Source organism: Lampetra planeri, unplaced genomic scaffold (assembly GCF_965212315.1).
Source record: "Lampetra planeri unplaced genomic scaffold, kcLamPlan1.2.h2 scaffold_644, whole genome shotgun sequence".
Taxonomy (NCBI): domain Eukaryota; kingdom Metazoa; phylum Chordata; class Hyperoartia; order Petromyzontiformes; family Petromyzontidae; genus Lampetra; species Lampetra planeri.
In genome coordinates, this window is record NW_027615467.1 from 21,201 (window position 1) to 42,111 (window position 20,911).

Here is a 20,911-nt window from a genome sequence, read left to right on the forward strand (position 1 = left end):
GCTCGGGCTAATGGGAGTCTGACCTGCAATGGAGCTCAATGGCAGCAATGGAAAAAGGCAGAGCAGAGCAGAGGAGAGATGGAGGGGAAGGCGGAGAGGGCAAGAAAGAACGGCAGAGAGGTGGCGGGAGAGGAGGGAGATAAAGAGAGAGATGGGAGGAAGAATTGGCCTGAAATTTTCTGACAATGAAATGTCTCCAGTAATTGTTCCTGCTGTGATAAATGGCATCCCATTGTACAGTGGCTCCCCTTGTCCTTGGGAGTCAAAGAGATGAGGAGAGGGGAGGAGAGAATGTGGGGGGGGGGCAGGAGGATGGGACCGGCAGAGCAGCATTTAACTTGGCTCTGGCTGGAAGCAGTCAACTTCCCTGAGAAGCCTTTCTGCACAAAGCGAGGGTAGCAGGCGGCACAGCTGTGAGGGGGGCTCCTGCCCTGGGCATGAGGCTGACAGAATAAAAACACATCATAACACCAACGGAACAGTCGCTTGACAAGGCGCTCACAGCACTTGGAGCCCCAGAGACATTTTCCCTCCACCCGCAGGGAAGAACATCTAGCATGCTGCGACTTCTTGAGCAGTCACTTTTCTTAGAGGCCTGATCACTTTGGGTTTTATTAGTGGGTCTGCCGTAAGGCAGAGCCACTCTTATAATCCCGTGTGTTTCTTATTATTATTATCGATATTAATTATTTATTTCAGGCGAAATTTCGGTTCGCTACTAGTCACGCAGCGTTCGTCAGAACGCTGCGTGACAGGACTCGAATCGACCGGCTCGATCCCGATCGCTATGCTATGACTTCGTCACGTTATGGCGTCCACGGTTTACGAGATATTTACGTTTAAACGGGCGATTTTTGCCATAGACAATGAATGGAAGCGCACTAGAAGAGCTGATATCTCGGCCAAAACTCACTCGACCGTAACAAAAATACATGCACGCGTTCAGGGTATCGACCCGATCCCGGCGGTGTGTGCGTGGTCCAGGTGGGACCTACGGCCTGCGAGCAGTCAGGGTCAAAGGTCCCCCCATACACAATCATTGACATTCCAGAGGGACAGCTAGAGTGAGGAGAGTGTGAGAGGCTCAGGAATAAAAAAAAAAAAAAGACAAACAGCTCAAGATTGCGGGCTCCCGTTTGGACTGTGACACATCAAAATACACTCTTTTGGTAGAGATTTTCGTCTGCTCTCCAGCCGCGTGCCTCTCGAGCTCCTGTCTCGTACCGTTTTCACGTGACGTGCACAGAAAGGCGAGGTCCGCCGTCGAAAATGCAGCCAAATCGTCTCAAAATCGAAAAACACATCAGAAAAGATGTTAATGTTTGAGGCCTTTCCTGTGGCCCCAGGTACATGAAAATACACTCTTTTTGTAGGAATTTTTGTGCGGAATCTGAATCTCCAACCCTGACAGCTCAGTCTTTCTCGGTTTTCCTGCAAATGCGCTGAAAGCGCCGACTGGCCCTAAAATCTCGGCTGAAAACGAATGTGTTTTTTTCCAAACAAATTGCTCCTGTGTCGTCTGCGTTTGACCTACACACCTGAAACTTTACCAGATGGTAGTGTTCTCTGTCCCCTCCAACATGTGTCAATTTGAAAGGTCCACGTCTTTCCCTTTTCACGCTACAGGGCAGCGAGCAGGGTAAAAACCCTTCGAAAAACACGTTCGGCGCCTAAACAATATTTTTTTTCAACCCTTTACCCTTTCAACATATAAACAACCTTACACCCTCGGATAGGTCTACTTCCTGTGCCGCGGACAAAAAAAGCGGCTCGTCGATAGGACGCACGGCGCTCACGCCACGGGCCTCGAAGCGGCCGCTCCCCCTGTCCCTGTCGAGCAGGAAGAAAGGGGGAGGGAAAGCGGCTGCGACAGCCTGTGTCTGTCACACACACGCGGGACACGTTGGGGGTCGGCTACGGGACGCGGACCGCGACGGAGCAGACCCACTTCAAAATTTCTCGAAGAGGGATTTTTCTAGTTGTTTTTGTTTTCCCCACAAACTTAGCACAAATTGGCCAAAATCATTGAATAATTCGTTTCTTTCACTGTGATCGACCCACACAAATGTAAACATAATCTAAAGGTCAATTAAAGTTAATGAAGTGTTTTAATGTCCACCATTCCAAACAAGTGTCAGTTATGTCAACTGACATTGCTTAAAAAAAAAAAGAAAAAAAGATGTGAACTACATTGCGGATAAGGGGAAAGCAGTGAAGGGAAAGCATTTCAACTCGTTATTTATAATTCTAGTTCATCACATTCAGTTCATTGTGATGCTTAGTCTATTTGTGCAGTGCTAACTAGTATTCAGAGTGGCATTTATCACGGTGAGCCAGCGGAGAACATGAGCAGCATGGTGGAGGATGTCACAAAGCCGTTTCCTGCTGAAACGGGCCAAAGGAAAGAGTTGTTTGGTGTGATAGTGAAGGCAGGAGGAAAAGAGTCCACACAGCTGCGCCTCGGCCATGACACACATTCATCTTCGGAGACCGCTCTCCACTGCATACGAATGCACGGCCATGATGTTCCTCCACTATCTTACACAGGTGTCACAAACACCCGGCGCTTGAACCCACTTGCTGTCTTCACAATTCTGCTCCTTGTGTTTTCTGCATTATCTCACGTGCGCGCCCCCCTCCCCCCTCGCCCAAGGCCTCCGTCCTATCTGCAGCAATACCCTCCAACACTCCCGCACCTGGACATCCATCTTCTCCTGCTCCAACAACCCCCCCGCTGGCCTTGGATGTGTTCATGCCAGGCACAGAGCGGGTGGCTGGAAGGAAAAAGGTTACACTCATTATACAGATTAAACCTGTAAATGCCCTGTCATTGGTGGAATCGATGTGCCACTTCATTGCAGTGACTTATTGATCAGACTCGTCTGGGGGGGTCGCAAACAGTGCATCATTATAGCTCGTGTAACAGCAGGGACTTCTTTCCCTTTCAGAGCGTGGCTCTTCCCATCGCTGCATCCATTCTCCTAGTCCCTCACCCCTGAAACTCTCCTGACAAGAAATGCCATTTCTGGGCATTTCTGCACATCACAACTAAATGAATTATCAACTATCAAAGAGGGAGTTTACTTAACAACGACAAGCGGGATCAGAGTGTGGCTACAGGAATTTGTATGCGCACTGTTCAGCTGCAATCTGCATTCCTGCAGCCTAGCTTGCAGCCTATGTTTTTCGACGGCGTGCACAGTAACTTGGTGGATAAAATACTTCAACTAGATCAAAATGTGAACATACTTTCAACAGGCTGCGACACCAACCATTCACAATATCCTCCATGCTGATGAAGATATTAGTGTAAAAGCTCAGCCTGGATGTCTTAACAAATCGAACAGTGAAGGAACCCCTCAAGCCCAGCCCCATGTGAAGCCTGCTTCTCTCACAGAACACCCGAACCCGCCACTACAAACATCAGCTCCTGATTGTAAACATTCAGAGAGCACAGCCACCATCGCTGCTCGTCCAAAGTGAGCCTTTGTCCGTGCTGCGTCCCGTCTGATGGGAGCAGTATCAGGTGCACCACTGGATTAGAAAAGTAATTGGTTCGGTAAATGGATAGATGGGAGGTTGTGATTGGCCACGTTTGGGAAGCAGAGTTTGAGTGGGTATCGTGCTGCACAGATGCACACTGCAGGAATTCCTTGTTTTAGGGCGCCTGGCTAAGAACCACCTCGGTTAACAGGAATGCAGAGGCCTTGTTTTGTATTCTAAAAAGGAAGATACACCAAATTACGTCGACTCTGGAAGCTACTGCATGAGGAGGCCAAGGCATGAGGCAAAAAGGACTGGAATCTCTAGCCTGTTGCTAAAGGGCAAATCCTTCATGCAAGGCAGCTCTCATTTCAACATGACACACCCTCCCAGAGGCATGGTACCTCCCATCCATCTCTGCACCAAAAAAAAAAAAAAAATCAGCAGAGCCCCACATGACTGAGAAGTGCGTCACTTGTAAATAGTGAACACTTGAGGACTAAGGAGCATGGTGCTGTGGTATTTTCCCCTGGGGTGCGAGCTGAGAAGGGCTGCTTTTCCTCTGCAGCACCGCTCATAATCCCTGTGCGTATGTTGAATGGGCTGTTTCAAACAGCAACTGGAGCTTTGATCCAAAGACTGACCAAATGACGTGACATAGTCAAAGAAACGCCTTTCAAGCAAACCCTGCATGTTGTGCAGAATTCCTTTGGCGTCAGGTAGAGGACGGCCGCCGAAGGCAATTTCACACGGACCGGCTTTTGTCACGATCCTTTACAAATATGACCCGATCTACGGTGATGATGGTGACCTTGGACATCTCAGGTGCTTGAAGCCTGAGGAGCCATATTAAAGTCGTCATTTTCCCTCCTTCACTTTCAGTTATGGATGGAAACAGGTGACCAGGAAATTGTACCCTGTCTGACAAATGGGCACGATGGCATCGCTCCATGGGCCGCCCACCGGCAAAACTGCTGCTGCTGGAGGGAAGGACGGGAAGCAAATCGCCTCCCGCTGCTCCAATTACCGAGCACGCTCATCTCACACGGGGATGGCAGTCAACTCCGTGGTGGAGTGAAGGAAAAAACACCAGCATGCAAGGGCGTGTGATGATGGGGGTCAAGGATAAGATGACACCTCATTCCAATCAGGCTTCAACCTTAATTTGTTATCCCACTAAAATGTGAATCCGTCAGACAGGTGACCAACTCGGTTTCGGACGCTGATACATAATTCAAACAGTAATGTGGACTGAGTGTTAGAAGAAATCTGCCACGGAGATGCTAAATATTGTATTCAGTGTTGAAGAAAGAGAGGAGGGGAATGGTTTTCTGTCCAGGCTCGATAAGGGTTTGGTTACTGACTAGTGCCTCAAAGTGCTCCTTGGAGGAATGAGGGAGTAACCAAATTTTATTCTGAAAACTTCCGAGGAGCTAGCTGGGGCTCGTTGTTAGATTTAGATGCTGCACGGCGCTCAGTGTGACAGGTCCGTGGTAATTTATCGCCACAGCCATTATGGTTATTAGAAAACTCACTCAGGAAGACAAATGGTTGTCTGGCCGCTCTCGGTCCTCCATCAGGCCTGACACAGGAGACGCAGCACTCTCGGCTGTTGACATTTTCACACCTGAACCCGAAGCTCTGCTCGGCTTTATTGCAATTCAGCTCCAAATACAAAAGCAATCAGCTTCAGTATCAACGGCCATACAACATATCCCTACATACACGTTGTCCTTTCTTCCTATGTAAGAGGTGGAGCACTCTGCGTATACGGCCATGTCCTGGTCATTTGTCCTCATGCTGTAGGAATAAAATGAATCCTGCCATAACAAAGAGCCATTAAGAGAGACTTTTAGTCCAAATGGAAGCCAAGTGTAAAGGAAAGAAAGGGGGAGAGTGAGGAGATCCGAGATGAGAGCGCTGTGTACCACTGTGCTTTTTCAATTCTGACATTTCACAAGCCCGAGCCATATTTCACTCAGTGGCCCAGAAAGAATGGCAAATGACTCCCACAGTTTTGTAGCGATTGAAATGTAAAAGGCGCCACGGTTTTTCACTGAGGGTGACTGTGTCACAATAACACTGTCGTCAAGATGGCACACGTCCACAGACCCACAAAGGATTTTACCCAGATAGCAGCATGCTGATTCACCTACACCTACAATCAATTCCGGTCCTTCGTGTGTTATGTGTTGTGTTCAGGGAACCACAATATTTACTGCATATTTCAGTGAAACTGTGGCCATTTGTCCTTTTTTTTTCCCCCCTCATCATGCACCAAAGTCTGGCCGGAGGGAATAGAAGAACATCAGTTATTCTAGATCTAAGTTCAGGGGCTTGACTAAAAGACTCCCCTGAAATCAAACCGCCTGGCGATCCGTCTTGCAATTGCTGAGATGTTGTGCAAGTTTGACATAAATACTGACAAAAGGATGAGAAACAGTCACACAATCACACACAGGTCGCAGAGAAAAAGGAGCATAGTAATGTGATTGGGCAGGCCTTTGATTTTCTTTTCATCTAATTTATCACCAGTAACAGTGAACAGGATTACAGGATACAATATAAAGAGCAAGAAGAGGACACAGACCTCCATGTAAGTTTAATATTCTTACGAAAATGTAAATATCATGACCTTCTGCTCGACTGCCATTTCTTTGTTTGAGCTTAGTGTGTAATTAAACTCAAACAGCATGCTCAGACTGTAGGCGGACTGGCTCCATTACTGAGATGAGACGGATCATAATGGAAAGAAAGAAATGAGGAAACTGAGTGTGTGAGTCAAAATGACAGGCAGGTGTGTGTCAACACCAAAGACATCACAGAGTTGGCGGTTGCCACGGTGACGCTGCAGCTTAGTTCAAGCTCCACACCTCTGGAACACCCTCCCCCATCCAGCTCAGGGCAGATGAGAGCCGGGAGTCCTTAAAAGTTTGTATGCTTTTAAACTATGAGATGACACTGATTGTTATAAGTGAGACGATGATCTGCTGACACACTCAAACTCTGGTTTGTCATTCAAAGACTGTGGACCGGTATCACGTCCAAACTTTAATTTCACAATCTTACATAACATGTGAGTTTATGTGGCAGCTGGAAGTTGTTTCTGTTCCATTGAGGTCTCGGACCTAAATGTTGCATTTACTCACACTCACACACTCTCCAGTTCTAGCCTGTTCAGCATTCTGTCAGTTGAACGGAATGGCCGACCTCGTAATGGGTCAGGGTCAAAGTGAAAAAGCAATGAAAATTAGTTAGTGCTAAAAAAATACATAAAACTAACATCCATGGCAAAGGTAATAACCAGGATGGAGTGTTTATGGGGATCTATGTTGGGCTGGTGTGGCTGTAAATACATGGAAGGTTTGAAAAACACACAATAATTGTAAACCTCAGTCCTGACATGTACTCCTGAGAGGCCACAGGGTGAAGACTGGCTGTGTGTTGCATCGCAAATGAGATGTCCCATGGTCTGTGTGCGTACTACGTGCATGCATCTGCGTGTGTGTGTTATGTCAGAAAGTGCATGTGGGAGGTGCAGCTGGGGCACATAAGGGTAATGATGATGACATTGTGCTGATAGCGTTTACAACAGTGCAATGCCGAGGCTGATTCCATTACCTGGTGTCAGAAGGCAACAAGTCAACTGAAAGAAGGAGAAACTGAGGAGCTCACACATTATTTACTTCTCTCTGTGACGTTCATGCTAGGCTATTGTGAACCTAGGTTGGTCTAGCATAGGTCAAAGGTCAGAGCAGACTGGGGTAAACTACCATTCCCTGACAGCAAAGAAGAACTTAGGACGGCCCGTCTGTCTGTAGTGACCAATGAGAGGACGGCAATTTGTTTACATCACCTGTTCAGTCTCAGCTCGCTTGGAACCTCGACAGACGTGGTACAAAAAAAGTACCAGGTATCATCACCACGCGAAAAGTCGAGTGGAGCCGAGCTGGTGGAAAAGAGAACTGTTTGATTAGAATCCCAACATAAACATGAGCTAGCTCTTAGGCAACATGTAGATGGTCATCTGCCTCGACAACTTCCCTTCAAGAAAACACTGCAACTGAGAAAAAGCCATCAAAAGACTAGTGTCTATGTGCTGTTGATTGCTGGTAGGAGGTCTCTAGCTCTCATTTAGCGCCCTCCCCCCAGTGTAGGGAAAGCTCGTAGAAGTGTGAATAGGTGACAGCGATGAAAAAAAATGCTGATCAGTGGATGCTGGGCAGGAAGAAGGGAGGGGGCAGAGAGATTGAGTGAGGGAAGAGAAGAAAATCCACAACCTCAGCGATTCTCGCGGCCGCGCTGCTCTGAGCTGACAAAGACACCCAGATTGCAGCCAGGGGGTTGTCTCGGTGAGGCGAGGTGAGCCAGAGCACCCGTCATGTAACAAGGCAGATTTAGCAATAGTGCTGGGTCAGGTCAGACCTGGATTGAAGCTCTGGAGTCAGTGGCACCACGCTGCTCCCTCCTTCTATTACTCATCTGTCTGAACACAAATTACCCGAACCTTCCTCCTCTGGCTGAGAAAAATGGACTAGTTGCTTGTGTTTGTGTGTGTGTGTGTGTGTGTGTGTGCATGAAAACCAAAGCACTGTCTAGGAATGCTGCAGAATGGATGCCCCTGTGTATTTATTCTTTAAGATTCAAATTTAAATCTTTAAATTTGTGCTGGTGTTTGTTTGACCCATGAAATTTCATGTTTAAAATTATATACTGGAGTTGGAAAAGTGGTGGGGATTTTTTTTTCTTTTCAACATATATATTTAGTATTATATAGTAGTATTATATTATATAGTATAGTAATTATTAGTGTGATTTGTCTTGTGTCAGACATCAGTGACGTGTGGTTTCATTTCATCGACACTCGAGTTCTTTTTTTTTTAACCACTCTCTACCCCCCCCCCCCCACACACACACACACACACACACAGCTCTCCCCCCAAACGCCCCCTCCCTCCACTCAGTCTCTTATCAGTGTCAGACTGGAAACAGAAAAGAGATAAGGAAACGCCAAAGCCAATACAAGGTGCGGTGTTCGAACACCCGGGCAGATTAGTCATCGACACGTTTGTCAGTTAACAATGGAAAAACACGCGGCTCCATCTGGAAAATGGGGACAAAAACAGTTAGATGGATTTCTGTTCATAATGCATCAGGGTCCTGCAGCACAAACAGATTCAGATGCAGTTTGGCCCCTGAGGAGTGGCAGCACCGATTACTTTAATAACTTTAATCATTCCTATCACTCAGTCACTTGGACATAAAAGTTCACTTGTACACACACACACACACACACACACACATACACACACTTACTGTAATGTAGTAACATTGGATGATGTGAGTAAGGCATATGTAGTTTTCCTACAGAAACTATTTGGTTTGGATAAAACCAGTCATTTTGGTGCTTCTGCTACTTCCCTCGAAAATTCCGCCCAATCGCTCCACAGACTCTGCCCCCACCGCCCCTCAACCCCCACCTACCTGCTCTGGACTAAATATGACAAATCAATACCTCAGCTAGATCTCATTTACCTCATTCCACACACGTGGAGTTCATTGTATATACTGTACTGTAAGGGACTGTAACTATCGTATTTGTTATTTTATTCTGATCAGTTTGTATTATTGTTATATGTATCATTATCCTTAAGAGCTTACTTTTATTGTTAAATGTTAAATGTCTGGAACGTCTTGGTATCTGCAATCTGGTGCTCAAAAATGTTGTTTTGCATATCATTTAAAAAAAATCCAATAATGGAAGAGGTTCTTGACATGAGGTGAGATGTAAAAAACCAGGTCCCCACATCTCATTGCAATGCTACATGATGTGTAATTTGTTGCACTGCAGATTAAGTGGAACGATTCCAAGGTTTTGAAAACTATGAGAGCACCTCCCAATAAATCTTCACCACTGCGCAAAAACTTCTCCTAGGGTTCATTGAATCCTCGCAGACATCAAGGCAACAGGACAGATCCGTTGATAAATCTGCAGCCTGCAATCTGAGAAGTGCAGCGCCAGCATGTAGCGCCATTACACACAGAAATTCACCGCCATGTTTACCTGGATTAAATCATGTGCCTGTGACAGAAGAAATAACCCCCCTGCACCTCTACAGAGCACACTGATCACGTATGTATGGTGGCTATACACTTTGGGGGGGAGGGGGGTCTCGTATGCGTTACACTGCAACAGTGTCACCCTTTTACGTCTGCCACCGCTAACGACTTGTGATACGATCCTGGCTACGATATGATTTGTTGTATTTTGTTCCAGTGTCATGTGACCACGGATGGGACCGGGTGAGAGTGCATTTATGAATCACCACACACTATCAATCTCCATTCCGCCCCTCCCAGCAGGTGGACTTGTGGCAGTCAAGATGTATTATTAATGAGATGTGTTGCTCCTCAGGGCTGACTGGTCTGGACTCTCAATCCTCGTCCTGCCGCGTGTTATCGGCGTTGTATCCGGGGATCTACTGACTAAAAAGGCTGAGGCATCTGTGTGTTTGCAAGTTTCAATGACAAAGCTTATAACCTATTTTTTTCCACGCAATCTTCGAACTAGCATCAGCAGGCGGCACCTCCTCAAAAAAAAAAATTCCATTTGCCTTCTTTAATGTTTTAGTACAATTCTTTTATTTATAGTCTTCTTTGAATGATTTAGATTCCAGAGTTTTACAGTTTTTAATCCTAGTTTTATCATTGCTCTTCCAGCTGCATGCGCAGTAATAACGTTCAGTATTATTAGAAATCGCTTTGTTATGTTATTCTAAAGTCATAATTGTGGTCATTTCTGCAGTTATTCATCCATCATGATGAATCACGGCGGCTTCATTTTGAAGTTGAACGTTTCACTGCATCGACATTTCTGCATAAAAGAGTGAAAACCTGAGGACAAGCGTGAGCTGCACCTTCGGTGTCACCGTCAAGGAGCGATAATTGCTGCTATTTTGTCACGACAGATGACAGCATTGTACTCTGCACCCCTTCTGGGCCAATAATGTGTGTCAATGAGCAGCAATTTTTAACGTCAAGTAATTCTGTTCATCAGCCCAGCCAGTTTAATCGTACAGCTGAGACCTAGTTACCTTTGTCAACTTTGTCAACTCCATGCAGCGTCGTTGCTTTTTAGTAGCTGTAAAGTCTCTAATTTAACACAGTCAAAGCATATTGTTTGATGGAAAGTTTATAATATTAAAATAAATACCAATAAAGGTAGACTAATAGTGCATTTTTACTCACAGACCAGTCTGTGTTTAATCCACTAGTGGGCAATTTGTGGAATGAGAAGCTGATTACCCGCTGAATAAGAAAATGTACGTAATGACCTGTATCTATTGATGAGTCCCTTTATGAAAACTATCTATTTTACGCCGGCAACGTTCATACGATGTGTTCATACATATAGATTCGGTCCTAGTTGCTTTGATGAATAGGTTTCCTAGACTTCGGAGGATTGGTTTTCCCAGCACTTTGCCCCGAGAAGGCTGCTCGAAGTGAATTCTCGTCAGCGACCTGCCACTTTAAATGGCACTTCAATCAAGCGAATGGCCGGGAGTCCTCTACTCCCTGAAAATGTTGCCGTTTAGAATTATTGGTGCCTTAAGAAGAGTAGACTGGCGAGCAGAGCATGAAGCCAATAAATGTTCCATACAAGCTGGCTCCCTTTTTCTAGAAGCCAATTATAGTAAAATACAGTGTTATCATGTTTAAGGGTTGAAGAATTAAAGAAGCACTGAGTAGAAGCACTGGAAATTCTGTCGACACAGTTTGTCTCTCTGCTGGCTCAATTAACTATTGATCAGATTTGTGCAAACCAATGTAAATAATTAACAAAAAGCAGAGATGGCATCTGCAGGTCTGCAATCAACTTACTAATACAGAGAGGCCTCGTGTCTCTGATCAATAGCGCACAGACTAGAGTGCACGTCAGCCACAGCGGGGGATCTGCGCCAGCGAAAAACAACAACATCAAGACCGCCGTCGTAGTCAGGTCGTAATCAGAAGTACGACATTTCGAGGTCGGGATGAGAATCGAAACTACGATTACTTTAGTGATCCCTGGACGGAAATAAAGAGTGATAATGTAACTCTCTAATGACACACAACTTACAAAAAGACCCATCGAGATGTGGTGCTTCGATGGAAAGCCGCCATTCTCTAAGCGGCTCTGAGGAAAGTCGCAGCCGGGGTTGGGCCCACAGGCCCAATGAAGCCTGTGTAAGTAAAAGATGGAGCACACGGAGGAAAGAATGGCATGAAGCTCTCTGGGGAACAGAGGCGCTGTATGACACTGTCAGAAGGCCTCTGGGTAACCCTATTTGAATAGGAGTGCTTCCCCTGATCCACATCAAGGGCACTGACAGGGGCACCTCTACCTCCAACTGCCTCCGATTGATGTGGTTGTGTGTGTGTGTGTGTGCGCGCGAGTGTGTATGTGTGTGCGGCCATCAGCCACCGCATTATTCCACGGTACTTTGTACAGTGCATTAATCACAGGGACCCTTGAGCACTTCTATGGATCCAAATATTCCGACCTTGAGGTTACAAGAAAGACATTAGTCCTGATCCATTCAAAGTATTGGAGGTAGGGAGGGGAGCCGCGGGGAGGGAGCAGAAAAGCTTTCAAGGTAATGAAATTCTGCCATAATTTAAAGGAAAAGACTTGTGGGTACAAGCTCGAGCCAGAGAAAGAAGGGGAAAAAAAGATTAAATTGGATTTTTTTTTCTTTTTCCTTTTATTTTAAATTAGGCTTAAGTGCAGGCGGGGGTAGTTTTTCTTTCTCTTTTTTTCAAACAAAAGCATGATAACAGCATTAACGTCCAGAATGAATCGAATCATTTCCAATCCAATTAACCTTTGACAGAATGGATGAGTGGACAGGAATGAGAATGGCTGATAAGGGAGGTGGCAGCAGGGGGTGGGGGCCGCGGGCAGCCATGTACAGAAATGGAGGTCTGGCTAACATGGACGTCGCACACCAACACGCCAGTTCCACCAAACGACAGTTTACTGCAGGTGGGTGTCAACGACGCTGGCCGTCCTGCCCCTCAGGACAACCTACCATCTACTTCAACGGTGAAAATATCTCAGCTAGCCTCAGCACAAGCTCTTTGCAGTGTAGTGTCTCTATCTGCCCATTGATTTCAATGGGAACCTGGTCTCAGGGGGACAGACTTAGCATATCGGCGTAAGTCAGCAATTGCTTTGGGCACTCAACCATCAGGGGGGCTCCCACCCAACAATCAGCCCCAAAATACTCTGGTTAAGTTGGTTGGTGTGTAATTTGTGCAAAGATTCTCTTTGGGGGCGGGGGGTCCTTTATGTGAGAACAGACGTGGATGGCCACATGTCCTGGAATTCACATCTCCAGCACCGACCACGGCCCTGTTCGCCGCCATCAAAAAGTACTTGAAAATGGCCGCCGATAGTGGGACTGAAGGCTCTATGTTGGCTGATGACTATGTAGAGGGGGGTGCAGGTGGGGGCACCAAGGAGCTATGAGGACTCTCTCACCTGCGCCTCCCTCCTTAGCCTGTCCTGTCCATCCTGACTGATAGCAGCGGCGGTCTGCAGTTAACCCCACTTATTGGTTACGCTGCTTCTCACACCCTCTCTGCCTCGATCTATCTGTTTCTATTCCTCCCTCACTGGCTCACATACAGCTGCAGCTGGTCCATTAAGTTAATTAAAGGCTCCATTTTGAGCTGGAGCCCGCCAGCAAATACGAGTGCCAATCAATAGATCTCTGGCTTATTTTGTGGGAGGGAGGGGTGCTGCTGATTTGTAGCCTTGGCAGACGAGCCTTGTCCCGCTCTGTCCGTCCTCTGTCTCTGTCTAATTTGGGAGCCACCCTTTCCCCTTCCACAGTCTCCTTCCCTCTCCTCGCTGTGACGCCATCTATCACTTTGCTCTCTGTTGTTTACCTCTCCAGCTATCCACAGCTCTTCCCCGCCCTTCGGCCCATAAAGAAGTCTAGCGGTCCTCGGTTTCCGAAGGACAGCGTTTCACCATCTGCACGCGGCTGTCAGATGTGCCAGGTTGTTGCAGGGATTGGAGGAATGAGAATCCGGAGAGGCAGCTGAGATTAACCGGAGGGGTCCGGAGGGAAGGAGAGGGGGACCAGAGGTGGAGCAACAGTCTCACAGAATAGTCCAGCCGTGTCTACATCTGTCAGTTTAGGTCGGCGGTTGTAGGAACCATTATCTTGGGAAGTCATTTGTGTTTCTTCGGTTGTCTGCGTGTGAAAACAAATGGAATTCATATGGAACGTGTGAGGTGACTTCATCCAGCAAAGCAGAAAGGACAGATGGACGTGGCAAACATTTTCTGATCCATCCACGTTGTAAGTCCTCTTTAGAAATGAAAGCTTCTTTAGAATTCCAACAAAACAACAAAAAATTCAATTTTTTGCTATTGTCTCATGCCACAGCAAGAGTAGAACCACCACAGGCTAAACAACCATCATTAGCTTCATGTGGTGTTCGTCTGCTATGAATAATGGCCGCGGGGAGTGGAGCGGCTCCGGACCGAAGACAAGCTCTCTCTGCAGGAACCCTCCGTTCCAGCAGCTCCTTCCACTCCTGCAGCTACATCAGCAGCAGGGACAGCAGCTCATCGGTCTTCGTCCCAGCAGTCATTCGACTGTTCTCCCCCTCCAGGGAGGCAGCTCATTCGGGCCTCGGCGGTAAACCAGTGTTTTTTGTTGGAGGCTTTTTCCTTCGACCTCCTCCTTCTTTCCAGTCTGTTTTTTTTTTCCTGTCTCTAATCTAAACTCCTCTCTTCTCTTGCCTCCCAGCAAAAAAAAGCCCAGGGGGGCTTGTTCATATTCTCTCCTCTTATTGTGTTTCATCTTTTTCCTGATGACACAGAACTATCCCCCCCACTCCCCCACCCCCCAAGTATCCAGCTTTCCGCCGGGGAGCTGGAGAAAACGCATGGTTAACCCCATTTTATACTGTCTATTCAAAGGTTCCCCGACAAAGCTCCAAGTGCTCATAACAGAGAAGAAATCATTCGCATGGAGAAGGAGGGAAAGTACGATATTCATTTGACAGAAGTAGAAGAGAAGGTCATTTTCTGGTGAAAAGAACCAGGCAGTTCCACGCAGTACGACGCACCGCATTGTGCCGTTTCCAAAACAATGGAAGAGTAAAGAAACCACGGCAGACAGCGAACAATCGACTCGTCTCTGTATCCGCGCTGGAGCAGATAAGACGCCGAGGACCTTCCATATGTAAACCGTTTTACCGTTGACTGTTAAACAAATGACAAATTTGTCCTGAGTGGAACGCAGCTGTGAATTGACACCGAGGCGAAATGATGTACCTATGGCCTGTAATATAGCTGTCAAAGGAAGCAGTTATCAGCCAGGAGAGATGACACATAAAAATGTAAAAGGGAGAGGAGAGCGGGGGAAAGAAGGCTCCTCTCTGCTGCTTTTTTTGGCAATGACATCATCTCTCTTTCACCCCACTCTTGCTTTTGCTCTATTTCATTCTCTGGCTTTTCTTTCGCGCACTCCCACTGCGATTCCGAAGCCCATGCTCCCTCATCCTTTGTCACCCGAACCGCCTCATTTCTCCAGCCCTCCCTCCTCTCCAACTCTTCCTCTGTGTGTAATTCAATCATCCCAAGGAGATGGATATCCATCCCCAAGGAGCGCTTACACTCTCCATTTCCTAAGGCCCTTGATCAGATTAATTGATTGTCCCACCCGCCCGCCCGCCCACCCCGGTCCGTGCTCCCCTTCTGCCGATTGAGGCTGAATTGGCGGCGGAGGGTGCACGAAAATCCGGTTTGCATCGATATTTTCATACAATGGCTTCTTCCCCCTGCCCCCAGACAGACCCCTGCACCAGGACAAAGGGGAATAGATAAAGTACATAAGCTAGGTGTGTGGGTGGATGTCACAGAGTGTGTCCACAGAAACGGTTTGAGACTTATATGAAGGAGGAACAGCAACAACCTGCATCTCACAGGAGACACGGGCCGAACCGGAGATCAGGGGACGAGATCAAGTCGACAGGCAATCAATGAAATGAAATAAACAAGGCTGTTGAGGGGGTTACGGTACGTGCGTGAGCTGGTTGTGACGTCTTTCTGCCTGCGGAGCGTGGTGGTCGGTGGTGAGCGAGAGTTGGAACGCGTGAAGACCTCAGCTCATCCATTATAAGTGAGAGCCAAGCTGCCATGTCTCCTGATTGCCGCGTCCCAGTGGAGACAGCCCACACACCCCCCCCACACACACACACCCCACAGCCCACACCCACCCCACCCCAACGAACACAGTTAACACCTCCCTCCTTTTGGCAGAGGGATCTCTGTAGATTACAGTGCTGTTTCAGGCCTTCTACACCATGACACTAAACACACACACACACACACACACACACACACAAAAATGCACCGACACACACACACAATCATCGGAATACACACAGGAACTCGTTCGCCTCGCTCTTATCTATCTGCCGCACATGTTCCCCATACGTGCACAGCTTTTACCTGAGTGCGTCATTACAGCTGAGGCTTTTACCTCTGGAGAGCCAAATTACCTTTCAGATTCAACCTCCTGCTTTTCGACTTGCCCTTGACATTTAGTTCACTTGCATTTCCCCCCGTGAGCGTACAGACACACAACACACAAACGCACTAGATTCACACGTTCACCTGAACCCCTGGAACCTAAGACTCAACCAGGTGTGCTTATTGGATGAATGTCTGAATGACCAGAGGAGGTCTGGTTCCATTACCGCAGGTTCCAGGTCTGGTTAACGTTATGTGCGATATCACAGCAGCCTGGAGAAGACCCAGCTGTGATCAGGCTGCGAGTGTGAGGACAGACAGGCGTTAGTGATGCTAACATGAGCAGCTGAGGTAAAAGTGTCAAGTTAGACTTCTTTTTATACAAACATTAAAGATTAACAAACAGCAGTGTGACTCTAAGCAGACGTGTCAACACGAGGAGGAATAGGGAACAAGCTGGATGGATTTTGCAACAAGGAACAGTAACAAGAACATCAGGTAAGACACAAAATGTTGTTTTGATAAAATGTAAATTAACTTAATAGCGACCAGCTTTGAAACCGGTGCGGATTGTGTCTCCGGGCACAGGCACCTCGTCTCCACTTTCAAATAATACATGGGTCTGGATTGTTTCAGGGTGCATGCAAACAGTGGGCCGTGAGAAAAGCCTGTGAAACGGCGTCTATCTGTATTGAAGGAATGCTGCTTGTTCTCCGGGTTCCACTCACAGCTTGGACAGAATCATGTTGTTTTTTTTTAAATGCTGCACAGCATTTCAGACCTGGCAATTACATTCCGTTATGAATAGGAGCAATTATTTTCCATCTGCAGGGACATATTCATCAAATAACACCGGCCCAGAGCTCTACCTCGAACCATTCAGATCAAAACAAATCTATGGAGACTCCTTCATAAATACTACTGGATCCTAACAAAGGAGACTTTAAGCCATAAAATGATGACTGGGGCCGCATGAGTAATGGCAAACAATAAAACGTAGGCTCTGTGGTTCACCAATGACTAATTATGTCTGATTTCGAGACACGTCGCCAGTTTGCTTACGACCGAACCGACAAAATGCTGACAAGAGAATCAACCTGTAGATAGCTAGCTTCATTTTACAACATCCAGCACAACCCCCTCAAATGAACGGCGTATGATTCGCAGCAAAAGAGCTTTTCTGTTGGTATCTCGCTCCACGTAGGAGATTCTGGGTGCAGCAGTGAATTTATCCAAACCTTGGCGGATCTGTCAGTCTGTGCTCTTCAAGTTTTTAATGAAGACAAACTGATTTCATCCCAGACAAAACACATGGACTCTACTCCTGAGTACACACATCCTTCAAACTAAATCAACACACCATTTATTTTTTCTTCCTGAAAGAATCTCTCGCTTTCACACTTTATTTGCTGGCGGGCTGAGCTCTTCGGCGGGGATTGATCCAGACCTGCCGCCTTGAACCCGTGCCCCGAGGGCGGCTCTGTGCAAACACGCCAACCCTCATCACGGCTACACATAGATAACAACACACCTGACACGCTAACACCGAGCAGCTCTACTGAGAGTGACAAACCCAAAGAAGGTTTTAAGGTTTCATGGAGCCGTCATGAATAAATAACAACACTGTTCATTCACCATAGAGGAGAAGGGGGGTTGGACAAAAAAAAAATGAATGAATAAGACAACTACAACAGACAATAACAATAATTTGCACATCATCCTTCATGCAGCATCTCGCAATAATCAAGAAATACGATGAAACAACCAAACCAACAAGAAGATCACACAAACAGATCATTATATATTATGAATACATATAATAAATATGTATTCTAAGAGTATGAGACACCTTGACATGATTTTCTCTATTTATGAAGTCCTTTAAATGCATGACAATGTCCTACGATTGTGCTCATGATGCATTAGCGATGGGACCTTCACAGAACATGTCACAAAAAATCCTCCCTGCTTCACAGGCTGCCGAAAGACGTGCCACAAACAAGTGCAAACGCAAAGACTCACAAGGAGTTTCATCACTAATGTCATCATCTTTCTACGGAGAGGAAAACGTCTGGTCTGTGTCTCAATATTGGGCAGAACGGGACGTAAACTGTTTGCTGAGCACATGTCGTGGCCAGCGCGCAGAATAAATCCGTTATTTCCCACCAATGCAAAGATTACTTGAACATTTCGCATAAATAATTCCCGCACAGACAGATCCTTTGTCAGTTTTTTACACCTGAAGACAATGAGCGAGGAAGCTCACACACACACTCGCCTCTGCAGCAGGAGCAAGGGTGTAGAAAAGGGAATCATGTGTTCCACTCATTTATCATCGCTCACGATGAATAAATGTCATTAGGACTGGCTGCTGCACCGCGGCAGTGGAAGAGCTGCTAGAGTAGTTTGAGCTGAAATAAAGCAATATGGAAATGTGAGGACTGCATCCGTCCCACACACTGTGCTGTTCAGGAGGCTAATGGCTCTGCGGAGGCTTTGCAACTGCTTTGAAACACACACCGACAGTACACACACAAATATACAGTTCCACCCTGTGTTGTGCACAGACTACAAGTTGCTGTGGAGTTGATGGAGTCTGTGATTGGCGGCGTGACAGTGATCTACACTGCCTCCTAGAGGACAACACTGGAACATGAGAAAGAGCACAAACTGTTTCATTTCAATGTGTAAAGCTTCCCCCGAAGAGTGGTTTGATGTTGTTTTTTTCTTCATCTAATGAGGTCCCAGTAGCTTTACATTTGCTTGTAAATGTTATGTGAGGTTATGGATGTTATTTCCAACAGCGGTCCTACCTTCCATGCGATGCGGTTGCCGTTGGTGTCGTGCTTCAGTGTCATCGGGAACTCTCCGCGCTCGTAGAACTTACGAAACATGGTGGGTTTGGAGGGGCGCTTCCTAAAAGCCCCCGCCGACGGGGGGCCCACCACCTGGTCAGGGGCAGAGTGGAGATGAAAGAGTGAAACGCAGAAATGAACAGACACGCAAGTGGTGTTGTACCAAATCAGAATTGACTGTTTTTCTGGGGTTTTTTTCTCACTAGAATGGAATCACTCCCACGGCTTTTTCTTAAAAGTAATTCAGTGAGACACATGCGCCTGCTCCTCTGCTCTTGTGTGTGTGTGTGAGAGAGCCCTGTAGCCAGAGGCGCTGCCAGAGGCATTGTTAGGATCATCTTTTCTCTGCCTCCATATTGGATATGTGCTATTACTGTGCCACTTAAAGACAATGGGACTCGTATCACACCGGCCGCAGTGTCTGCTGCGATTGTCGGGTTCACCACTGATGGTGCTCCTACTCATATAACAAATATAAAGTCAGCGCAGGGCATCCAAGCGATTTTAAGATGAGAAAAAGGTCCTTTGGACTTCTATTGACCATATGAATGACTTCCAACTTTTTTTTAAAAACAAACTGCCAAGATAATAACAAGCGATGCTCAAGGAGCCGTGACAACCAATTACGCCAAAATAACCTCAATAAAAGAAGAAAACATTTAAAAAAATTAAAATTACTGGGGAAAAAAGTAAAAAATTAATTGAAATTGAATGAAATAAATACATAAAATGAAATAAAATAAACACTCCCTATGTTCTAACCAGACTTTTCAAATGAACTGGTACTTTGGCTTTTTATGATTGAAAACATTGGAGAGTTCCAACATGTTGTAGCGGCCAAATGACTGAATGTCGGAGCCAATCTTCTTCTGTGCCTCCTGTGTGCGTTCCCAGCCATCTGTGTGGCGCCGCGACATGACAGGCAGATGTGTTGCTGTCATTAATCCTCAGATTACCTCCCGTGGAGAAAGTGAATTTGGTCACAGGGGCGAGCGTGGCCGCCTGCGAACACTCTATAAGGTGCTTCAAGTCTATTACTGTGATGCTCTTCATTGGTAGTGTCCCTTTTTTTCGAGTTACGTCATTCACTGGTGTTGCCCGTTTGTTGCATAATCCAAAAACACACAACACATAAAGCACCGAAAAAAACGCAGCTCAGTAAGTCTGCCATTGGAGTGATGAAACACACCGTGGATCAAAGTTTCAGCTTCGTATTCATCGTGTTGCCGGGTGCCAGCCAAGCTTGGCTCAAGAGGAACATGAAGAGACGACAAACCATTGTGTGGGACCCAGAGGGAGCGTCTCGCTGCATTAAAACGCCGATAATGCACCATGGGATTGCAGTCATTTAAAAAAAAAAAAAAAAAGCTTGGAGAACTTGTTTAGCATACTGGGGAATACTGAATCTCATTAGGGTAAAAGGTTTGTATACCTGCATCTATCAGCTTTGAGACCAGCCAAACCAGTCCATCAATAATCAATACAGTAAGTGCTTGACTTGTTACTGTTATGTTACTAAGCTACTGTTATTGCACAGCTGCACTTTTGTGCACCTGTTCTGTTCTATGGACAGCATCCTGTTAATTCTGTACATATAAGTATCATGTAAATCTGCTCATCTGCACATGCACTCACTGCTATGCACTTCTGGTTCAATGTAAACTGCATTTTTGTTGCCTTGTTTTACCCCGTGACAATGATCTTACTCTGATCTCTACTGCCTAACTGAGCAATTGCATGAGTAATTAAGACTTCAGTAGACGTCACCTCAGTAAAATACTATTTGTCTGGTCATCAACCAGCCACTTTAACCTCCTAAAACCCTGTGTACACATACATTAAAAAGTACAATATACATTAATAACAACAACAACAACAACAATAATATATAATAACAATAATAATAATAATAATAGTGAAGAATCAAAATCCAAATAAATAATAATTGATAATAAATAATCATGTAAAATTATTACATTAAACAGCAAGGTGGAGTAAAAACACACACCAAACAAAAGGTCCCATGAGGATATGATAG

General features: G+C 46.1%; 1 protein-coding gene across 1 annotated transcript in view; it reads right to left on the minus strand.

Moving 5' to 3' along the window:
- The window catches only part of PACRG (parkin coregulated), a gene marked incomplete at its 3' end in the record, with an annotated part of 38,366 nt that extends 18,576 nt beyond the window's left edge, over window positions 1-19,790 (minus strand). Inside the window, 2 exon segments of the mRNA XM_078624165.1 lie at window positions 18,832-18,966; window positions 19,683-19,790. Of these exon segments, the coding sequence (XP_078480291.1) occupies window positions 18,832-18,966; window positions 19,683-19,790 (243 nt within the window).
- Between the last annotated feature and the right edge of the window lie 1,121 nt (window positions 19,791-20,911).